Source organism: Ptychodera flava, chromosome 4, assembly GCF_041260155.1.
Source record: "Ptychodera flava strain L36383 chromosome 4, AS_Pfla_20210202, whole genome shotgun sequence".
Classification (NCBI taxonomy): domain Eukaryota; kingdom Metazoa; phylum Hemichordata; class Enteropneusta; family Ptychoderidae; genus Ptychodera; species Ptychodera flava.
The window spans coordinates 8,353,622-8,365,032 of record NC_091931.1 but is presented as its reverse complement, the minus strand read 5'-3'; the positions used below and the strand labels follow the sequence as shown (position 1 = coordinate 8,365,032).

The following is an 11,411-nucleotide window of genomic DNA, read 5'->3' as shown; positions in this document are numbered from 1 at the left end:
GAAAGCGCCCTCTTTCATGTGAGAGTGCATTTGTTCGATTTGACCCAGTTTCCTCCCAAGTTCTATATTGTACAGTTTTAGTCATAACATCAAAGAACTATGGGAACAATAGAAACAGCATTCATTATCATTATACTTTGAATTTAGTCTGTCTTTTCCTGTATATTGTCTGTATTAATAATCAGATGGATCTATGACAATAAACAATTTTTATGAAACATTATCTTTGCTTGTAATATTTTGTCATCTGTACTTTGTGTCACAAATGGGTTGATGTATGCTAGCCAGCATTAAACATGTTCCCTGCACACATACAGACACAAACACATCAGAATACCACTGGCCTCTTTGATCTTTGACCTAAGTGACGACAGAAAAAGGGGAAACAATGTGAAAGATATGTACATAACTTTGCAACATTTAAGTCACCACACTGTGTGTCTCTGATTTACACATCCCAAAAACACACAACAACCATTACCTTTTCACCAAGAATGGACAAACTTTTATTGAACTCCAAAATATCAATGATGAAAAAATGCACACATTTGAAATTCTCATACTCATACACATTGAAAACCAAACTTTCACTCCAGTCCTGATCTCTACAGACCCTCACAATTGGGGTAGCCCTTTTCACAAGTAGCAATTGTATGAATGTCATGGATATTCTCAACAAACTAAGGATGAACTCTTTAGCGTGTCACTGTTGAAACTCTTTCCAGTCATCCCTTTCTTCCCCCAATTCACTTTATTTGGTTCAAAGCATGTCTCTAAGAACAAGGGAGAAGGCACCACCTTCCATGACCTTAAAATAACACTGGTATTATACCCATGAAAATATCCTTGAATTCCTGTCCTGTTTATATATAAAAGGCTATTTGTAACGTCTGTTCAGTTTCTCCGTCATTAAATGTTATGACAAAGCCATGCAATTTACAAAACTTTGTCTTTAGAACAATTTTGGAAATAGCCGTTTTGCACCATCAATTAACTTATGATGGAAAGGTAGTACAACTACTTTACTGTAAAAACATGATAGACATGCTGACTACGTGTGTTTACAAGCAACACTAGTTCTTTCAAGGCAAATAAAACAGCAGTGAACTGAAGAATTGACTCCAGGCAGTTTTAGTCTTCCTCAATACTACAGTAAATGAAAGTCAACAGATACAAATGTGGTGTCTGCTCTATGTGAGAAAAATGTAAATGTTCTTAGATGAATTGCAGAGGCAGCTACAAAATGGAGCGCTTTCATAGTTTTTGACAAGAGAATGCCTATTTCACACATCTACTTTTTACAATGATCTTACATGTATATATGTGTTTGTCATTTTAACCAAATACATAAATATTTTCCAACTCGACAAATACAAATAGGGACGATATTTTCAGTATTCGCATACATATAAATACATCTGTTCTCTGAGATCACCTAAATTTGACGAGTAATAAGTTTGAATTTGAAAATTTCAGAACACCATTGTTAAATATCAGTTGTTGCATTGATTGTGCACTTAGTAATGTTTAAATAAAAGAAAATGTGGTCTGTGATTGTGAAATACAGGTACTTCAGTGGAAAGGAAATGTACCACTGCACCTTGCTCATCATATTAACGATATTATTGTATCACAGGTCTTTCTACAAGACATCATGTGTATGGTGATGATCATGATTTCTATCACCTGACTGGTGTAGGGGCTCGGAGCAATGTAAAAGAGGAATAAACTTAAGAAATCATTGGTCATGAATAATGAACAAAGAACCTGAAAGTGTCATTTAAGTGAAGTACTTGGTCCCATCTTTTTCATGGTAACAATGAGCCATCTTAAAACATTTTTCATATCAGACATAAGGGTGTACTTCACAGTGAGAAGAAACCAAAATGCGATATCGCTCAAGGTAGTATGCGCCTCAAAATTGAACGACTTCAAGTTTTTTTCAAACTTTCCTCAACAAAACTTTCAACCATTCTCTGATCAAAGTACGAATAGAAATAAGGGGTCACCTTGAAAATGTTGGTACTGTATTGGTAGCAAAAAAGTGCCCAACATTTACCAATACTTGAAATTCAAAAAGTCCACCATCCCTATGTTAATAAAATTTTTGATTTCACAAATTTGAGATGATGAAAACTTTAACAGCTCCAAGAGATTCACAATGATTCCCCCAACCATGCGGTAGACCAGAAGAGAATAGTAAAAATTTGTGATTCCGAATATCTGACCCTGAGGCGCATTCTACCTTTATTTGGACTGAGAATGTACAAATAACAGTCTTCCTGGTATTCATACAGTGTAAGAAAACCTTCATTATGAATCCAATACTACAAGAATACCATTTGGCTCTAATGGTGAGAACTGGGTATTTGTGGTTCATGGCAAGCTTGTGCAACAAAAATTCCCTCAGGTAAGAGCATCTGATGTTCAAAAGTACAGACACTCCTGCAGTCATGGAATAAAGTACTGTGTGAACTAAAAGGACCTCGATGGGAACCTACAAAACCTTTGAAATTTCTGTAATTTATGATGGCTTGAGGAGGTACTTGCTTACCTGATAGTTGAAAGCAAAACTGATCAATTACAAAGTCTTTCATTTGGTCACTCAGGATGAAATAAGTAAATTGTGGTTGTTCCCTGGGATAAAGAAACTAAAGTACCTCAATAGGCAACAAAAAATGCAGAGAAATAGAAATTATACTCGTTACAATGTTTTAAAATACAATTGCAACATACATGTAGAGTATACTTTAGTTTCAAAGTAGCGGTGTTTCAAAGGTGCATTGTCAGCAATTACATTGCCTGGTTGATGGGTTAGCCATTCTGGAATGCCCTTACAAAGACTTTATATTAACACTGAAAAGTGAAAACCTTGCAGACAAAAATGTCACTTCTCAATAATACAGAGTTTACAAAATACCAAAGACTGTACATTAACACATAAATAGACATATTAAACTACTTCAACTCAGCTGCACACTAGAAACAGTTTAAAATCTGTAAATGGATAAGTTTAAAATCAAACCACTCCAGATGAATACGGTGCTGTACTGTATCAATTCAACAGTGGGCAATGGTTTTGGATAAAACACTGCCTTGATCACAGCCAATAGTTATAACAAGTATTCATTGTATTTTCATTAAATTTCACTGTCAAATTGTACCAGCCATTCCTTTCTTGACATTTAAATGCATGCTTCTGTGACAAAATTTTGTAAAATATTAAACCCATCTGCTCAGCATCCAAATTATTTTATGTATTTTAATGTGGTGAGGCTTAACACATGCTGCACTGTAATTTTAATTCATCATTTGTCACTACAAACAGAAAGATGTGATTTTACCCCAAATATTATCAAAATACAGTAGTTATTATACGGTAATAATCATGTCACAGCACCCAATATCTACAATTTTGGCAAATTTTAGTGAGAGTAAAATGTTGTATTTAAAACAAGGGACTGCATAAGGGACCGTCTCAGATTGTCGCAGAAGTTCAAAAAGCGAAATTTATTCGTTTAGGGGGGGAGGGGGTTTGACCTCCATTCAATTAGTGAACTTCACTTTCGCACTTTTATTTTGTGATCACAAGTTTTCGTGTGTTTATTTTAAATTAAAGAAAAACTGCACACTCGTGCCAACAAATTTGTAACTGTTTCCATCTCGTTTGTGCCCCAAACACAATTTACCGATAGAAACATTGTATCCTACACATTTCATTCATCAAATTATACAAAGACAAAAGTATCATTTTTTTTAAATGTGTATTTATAAGCGTCTGCTCTAACCACTAGATGTCTTTATTCTCACTGTTATGCACCTGGTCATAGTCGTTCAATATGATTGAACATGCCTGGGCCCCCTTGTCAAAGTTTTTCGCTTATTTATCGCCCCTACCAAGTAAAAATTGCGTGTTCACAAAGACAAACAACAGCACAAGAGATGCAAAAAGGAAAAGTAAAAATAAAATGAAACTTTTATGCGGTAAAATGCCCTGTTAGTACTCAAATCTGATCGTTTACTTTAATTGTAATGTGGCAAGGGGAATACGTCTTTAGTAGCTATAGCAAAATGCAACATTGTACTCTCAGGCAGACATGAACATTTCGCACTTTTGAAGTTTCGTTTGGGGGGGGGAGGGGGTTTTGATCTAAACGAAGAAATTTCGTTTCTTGAACTTCTGCGACAATCTTAGACGGTCCCTAACCACACTGATCTGTGAAAACACCATGCTTTGCTGCAAGAATACAAGAAAATCATGAAATAAACCAACACTAAGCTTGTCTGACACACTGAACATGACACATCACTAAACCCTTTCTTCCCCCTCAATTGCTAGTATAATGGTCCAACAGTGCAACTGAAAATGACAGAGTCGTTCCATTAAGAGGTGGGTAGAAAGAGGTAAACGTCATTCAGAGTTGTTCATGATTATCTGCATTGATACTGCTATTTTCATGTGACTTAATCTCTCATTTGAAGTGGAGATGTACTGTGAAATGAAATGACATATAAGAGTGGAATGCAGTTGACTATTACTTTGGAAGGCACAAAACCTGGCTCTGGACATCAAATCTGAAACATTACATTCATGAATCGGTGTGACACCTATGTGGGACTGTTTTGTTGTACAAATTAAGGATGTACGATCGGTAAAATTAAAAGTAATGTCATTTCTCTAAATTGTCGATTTTTGGATTCTCCTTTGTAAGTATTATCAAACTGTGTGATAAAATATAGGGGTCACCGCGCTCGTTTTTGAGATACATGACCATGAATTTTGCCATTTATGAGAAAAAATGCTGAGTCAGCATGCATTTTCTATGGACGAAATAATTCAATGCTGTTTATCTCAAAAGTTAGCACAGTGACCATATCATTTTATTTGATCACTATTATTTATTTCTCTAGACTGAGCTTTGTGCAAATTTCCATGAAAATGACATTAGTAGAAATTGATTTTCCAGCAAATTTCAATGTAATCCTATGGGAAGTAACAAATTCCACGCGCGCCTACCGCTCGTACATCCTTAACACATAACATCTGAGTTAAACTTGTGAAATATTAGTTCCCAAGTATTGAATAAGAAGAAATCTTTTGATCCAATTCTAGATATACTGTCAACTTGCTGGAAGTTGTTAGACATCACAGTTACCTTCTCTGAATTTTAATGCAAGGCCTAGGCTTCACTGGTATCAAAACTACCTAAATCATTACATATCAGAAATGAACTGTTGTATTTATGTCATTGAGTGAATGGAACATGATTTTTCAAAGGACAGAAGTTACGTTGAAAATAACAGTATGGCAGATACATCTTCCTCTACTGAGATTTCTTCTTTGGATTATCCGGGAACTGCTGAGATACTGGAGTTGTGGAAGTCAGCAGGAAATGGCGTTGATATGCTTTGCTGGCACGGAATAGATTATCAGTACCGTGCAGACGATCCAACACACCAAGTACACCAAAGTTGTTGACAAACCTAGAATGTCAATTGTACAAACAGAGTCGTTCATGATCATGAAAACTTGCTTGTGTTTAGTTCCTTAGACTGAGTATCGCTACAATAAACAAGAGTTTCCACACTGCTTTCAATTGCACATCAATTGATTGGTCCAATATTATGTGAAACAATAATATAATTATAAAATCATTTCCAAAAAGAAAAGATTGCCAGTACCCATTGCATAGACATAAGTTGTGTTTCAAGTTGTGTTCGGTTAGAGTACGATCTAAGAAATATAATGACAGAGGTCAGAGCTTTTAATGTTGCTGCTCCCAATTGTGGAACGCTCTTCCGCTGAACATCCGTTTATGTTCATACTTCAATAGTTTTAAGTGTTTGCTCAAAACCAACCTTAAGTTTTTAGACTTGCATTTTTTCAACTAAATTTTTAGGTTGTGATTGTTTCTAATTTTTTTATATTCGAAATTTCAATTTTGTAGACTTTTAACATCGCTTTTGTACGGTCACTTTTTAAAAACTGTAACAGTATTTAAGTGTCTCTGATCACATTTTTTTATGTGGATTTTGACACTTAAATATATTATTATTAAAAACAGGCAGGTTTTGGTACAAAATGCACTTACTTTTGGTGATGGAAGTCATGAGCCTCAGGGGAGGGTAGAAATGGCATGTGGTAGCCACAGTGAGCGACAATGGTAGACAGCAGTGCAATGATAAACCAGAGCCAAGTGGTTGCGATGTGAGATCCCATCAGCAGTGGTCCCAGCAGTGGTGGCAACATGTTGGACAGTATGTGCTCCACTGGGTGGCAGTACAGCGATATGATACTGATGGGAGCTGTCCATTCATGGTGAACCTTGTGAATGTGCTTGTACAGGGACGGATGATGCATTAATCTAGAAATCAAACCACATATACATAGATCAATATCACAAGCCAAATGTTGCAGGAAGTTTTTCATATGATAAAAAACACACTCATTGAACTTTGGCAATTGGAAAGAATATGCATGTTTAACAAATAATAATACTTAGCTCTTCTATTTTATTACAACATGACATAAATACAATGAGTGAACATTAATAGTATATTAACAATTAATCAGCGGAAGTAATCACTTCTTGACAATGATACATTGCATACATCAGTAAATTATTGATGTTATCTTTTATGGGAAAATTTTTTTGAAGGTGAACACTGCAATGTCTAACAGTAACATTGCTATGCAGCTGTTCATATTCCAAATGCATGTAAATACCAACAGCCAAGGGCAAGATGGCAGTGGTCAACTGGGTCATTTCAATAATATGAAAATATGCTGGATCACAAATACTGTAATTTATGAGGCCTGAGTAAACACATGAGAGAAGTCTTGAACTTATTGAGTCAACTTTGGCATTGCTCAAACTTTTCTTTCTACTAAGGCCAGACCAATACCTAGTGTACAATTTCATGCTATAAAGAGAACGCTAATGCATGAGTGACAGAATGGGTATACCTGCACCTGCAAGACTTACAGTTGGCAGTGGCTTTCGCAGCACAACTGACAAAGAGAAATGGTCCACATTTTCACCCACTATTCAACAACTGTGTACATACAACAGTAAAACATTCCACCATCCAAAAATCTTGCAAATTTATATCTCAGAAGTAAAACTGTCCTGTAGGATTGCAACAAGATTTGGATAAGGCAATGGAATGTTACTACTGCAGCAGTACTGAAAACATCAAAGCAGAATTTGAGTCGAATTCCCATGGGACTTACATCCCATAATATTCCCATATAAAAAATGTTTATGGAATGCGTGATGTGAAGGAGTTCCATTGCTACCTGTGTGTGTAGTAGAAACCAATCTCCTCCACCAGTGAGAAGACAGTCAATTCAACAATGACCCACTGGAAGGTCGGCAGCTCCTTGCCGAAGTCCATGCCTCTCCACAGAAACAGAGGATAGAACGCTGAAATGAAGGGTACGGTTATCACGGTCTGGTTAAACAACACAGTCAGAATTGCTTTGCGCAACTGAACTGGATCAACCTGCAATGAAAATGGAAAGTGTCCATCACATAACTGTTACACAGGCTGAATGAGATCACAACATATTGAAACTTTAATTCCCCGGTATCTTCCAAGATTACTTCATTTACACATTATTTGCAAGAGAACATGAAAAAGAAATATTTTATTGCATGTCACTCCTGCGTTTATTATTTATAATTTGTGTATAAACACATTACTTTATGAATGAACCTTTAGTGTGTCCGATGGCCAAGTACATTCATTTCAGGACACACTGTACAGTGACAGACATAATCAATATTCTCCAACATATCTACGACATTCACTTTCTTTCCAGCTCTACTGAAGTTTCTGCAATTACTGTATTATGTCCCTGCCATTGGCAGATTCTGAATGACAATATTAACAATTCCAATAATGAGGTGTATGTACATCACTGCTAAAATTGCTTGATAGCAAAGGGTCTGATTGCAGCTGATAACAGATACAAGTGAAAGGCATTTGCACAGTCAAGTGGTTATTGAATCTGCAAGAGTCAATTCATTTTCTCAATACAATTGGAAACAAGCCATGAATCTCAAAAGGTGATTAGGTAAAGCTTGTTATGCTTCTACATGTACACGTACCATTAGAGCTGAAATTTGCCCCAACAGAATTAACTGTTAAACTGAAACTCGGTCTATGAATACTTACAGGTACATTCTTGTCTTGTTGTACCTTGTATTTTAAAATGAATGCTGGTCTACCAGTGGCATCAACCAGCAGGAACAGTGAACCAAACAGCCAATATGGTACCCAGGTCATACACAAGGTGCCTGGAACATGAAAATGATAAAGAATGTCAATTTTTACAAAAGATTTCTAAGTACATGTATAGTACCTGTATGTTTACCCTAATTCAACAGTGAAGCTATGGATCTTGCCAATGTGTACACCTATACATGTAGGACAGCCTTAAAGAATGCAATTAACATTGTGTATAAATAACACTGTCATGGCTGGCATGCAGACATATGAAATAGGAAATATCACTTTCCCAGTATACCGGTATGTCTTTAGTGAACAGGGTAGGAAGTTCAGGAAAAAACTTTTTATTTAGCTTCTATTTGACAGGGGTCCTGAATCATTTTCCATAAATAGTTGCTAACTTTTGCTACTCTTTCCCTTTAAAAAATCTTTGTGGTATTAGGAACGTTTGATATGTTGGGTTTTTTGTTATATATCACTTTGATCGAGTTGGCTTGATGTGAAAAAAAAGCAAAACCTGTTCACGGAAAGCTGTATCTAGCTACTATGACACTTTGGTAACCACTTTATACATGAAGATATACATGTACTTCATTAAAATAAGATAAGATAAGATAAGAATAACTTTTTTTTGTCCAATTCTGGAAAATTACCTTTCGCTTCACCAAAAACACATTACACATCACAACATTAAGTGTGAAATATAAAAATATACATAGTTTTTATCTCCTTAAGAACAATGAAATATGTCTGTCTCCTACGGACACAGGCTTGGTTAGTATAGCTATTGCACTTTGAACAAACGATGTTTTGAAAACAATATTTCGAATTACAGGTACTCTGTATCGCCGTCCAGATGGCATCTTTTCAAAATGTAAATGTAAAGGGTGAGAAGTATCACTGACAATTGCATTGACTTTTCTTCGAATGGCGACTTTATACAGATCACAGAGTTGTTTTTGTTTCTTGCCAATTATTTTTCCTGCCATGTTTACGACACGTGTGAGTTTATTTCTATTGATGACACTCAAATTACTGTGCCACACTGTGATGTTAAAAGTGAGAACACTCTCTACGAGGCTCTTATAGACCTTTTCCAACACGCTCTGACAAACATCAAAACTTCTCAAGCTCATCAAAAAACATACGCTGCATGGCCTTCTTATCTATGTAATTAGTATTTTCACTGAAATTCAACCGTTTATCTATCTGTAATTTTAAGTATTTAAAAGACTCAACAATTTCAACAGACTTTCAAATTAACTACAACCGGTTCAAAAGTAGAACCCCTAGTACTGATTAGCTCTTTAGTTCTACCAACATTCACTTCCAGTAAACTTGACTTACACCATTTTCGCAAGGTCGCTACATAGTCGAAATGAATCTGTTAGTTGAGTGACTATTCTTTCAAAAGGATTCATACAAGTGCCATGTCATCAGCATATTTAAACAAATTGACAACTGAAGTTTGAATTTTCATTTCATTGGTATATATACAGTAGAAAACAACAATGGTGATAACACACAAACCCTGGGAAGCACCTGTATTCACAACAAGTGAAAAAAAATGCCATCAAGGACAGTGTGCTAACATTCGGTTTGAATTGGTGAATTCAAGAAATATTTAAACTAGGAAAACAAGAATGACAAAAGCAAATAAGGTCTGCAACTTAGGTACTGGAGGTCATCTTTAGGAACATGCATATCAACTTCTATAACAATGGGACAAGCAGATTCTACATACATAATCAAATGTTGACAAAAAAAATAGCCAGAGAAGGCTTGACAAAAAGAAAAGGTGGGAGAGTGGGGAAAAAATAAAGAGTGGGGAAAAATGTACAAGGGATCTGGTAAAAAGTAATGCTACCTCATCAATCTTCTATCCCCTACCCCCTCCTGAATATCAAATGTTCCACCCCTTGGTTGACCATGTTTACATAAGACCAGCTGGCACAGAATGTATTTACAACTTTGGGATTCTTTAATTAATGCTATGAGTGCTATCATTCGAATGTAAACAGCACTTAAATCAGTTACAGATAGTGAAATGCCTTCCACTGTGGGGGTATTACAACATCTGGAATTATCCTGGATCCAAATTTCTCATCAGTTCTTGTATGCCTTACATGCAAAAGTTGCAAAAATTGGTTTGCAATGAAAACATTTACCTCAGCTTTGTTTTCTGGATCAAATTTTACTACAAATTGATATTAAATATGACAAAATTATGTTCACAGCCTTCAAAAGTCTCTCACAACATATCCTGGGTTGTTGTAGGTCATTTAAGGTTACAAAAGAAAATTACCTAAAATATAAAAATTTGGGGGTTTCCCAACACTTTGAGCTGAAAATTTATCTAATAACATCCTTCGGGACTTTTGTACAACATTACAAAGCTATAGACAAGTAATTTTGAGAATAAGTTTTCTGACCAAAAGACAAATGTTCTTAAGTAAAGGCGACGAATTCGGACGTGCACGCACTTAGAACGTTTCTGCGCAGATTTAACCCCAGCCTGCCGCAAATGGGTTATTTTGTAGCGCATGTATTTAACATCACCTGTCATTGTTGAAATTGCGCTTTTACCTAATTTTTTGACCCAGTCTCTTAGAATACATGTGACCCATAACCTTGTCATATTTTGAGCCCCTAGGAAGCTGGTTTTTATTCAATATGAGCGAAAAATTAACATTTCTCTCCCATTTACATTGCGCAAATTACCCATTCACCTGGAGATATTGTAAAAAGTAGCGTGGTGACACCCTTTTATTGAAAAGTGTAAACTAAATGTATTATGTCAGGATTTTAGTTTGGTCAAAATGACACCATTCAAAGCGACAGGAAGAAAGTTCGAAAAGCATGTAGTGATATAATTTCGATATCGTCATTTTGTACTCGATACTCATGTCAAAATTTCTTCACAAACATTATGAAAACTATACATTCGATAGATATGGATCTTAGTTTCGTATTTATGTAAAATTAACTCATTTGCTAAGCGTTTTATAATTGCTTTCTTTAGTTTAAGTGAATTATATCATTTTTATTTATTTCTAACGACGCCATTTTAACGTCCGTTTCCATGGAAACAAGCGTGGTGACCCCATTTTTATTTCATTTTTGCACTAGCACAACTTCCAAGAATATTTGTGCAAAGTTTCAAGAACAAATTCTAC

At 35.6% G+C, this 11,411-nt stretch overlaps 1 protein-coding gene across 2 annotated transcripts in view; it reads right to left on the bottom strand.

The window, feature by feature from the left end:
- Positions 1 to 477: 477 nt before the first annotated feature.
- LOC139130823 (fatty acid hydroxylase domain-containing protein 2-like) overlaps positions 478 to 11,411 on the bottom strand; it is a 28,251-nt gene continuing 17,317 nt past the window's right edge. For both annotated transcript variants that reach the window (XM_070696618.1, XM_070696619.1), the window contains 4 exons: positions 8,182 to 8,303; positions 7,301 to 7,506; positions 6,093 to 6,365; positions 478 to 5,484 (listed from right to left, as the gene is read on the bottom strand). In XM_070696618.1, coding sequence (XP_070552719.1) covers positions 5,325 to 5,484; positions 6,093 to 6,365; positions 7,301 to 7,506; positions 8,182 to 8,303 — 761 coding nt within the window. In that variant the 3' untranslated portion in view covers positions 478 to 5,324. The remainder of the gene's footprint in view (positions 5,485 to 6,092; positions 6,366 to 7,300; positions 7,507 to 8,181; positions 8,304 to 11,411) is intronic.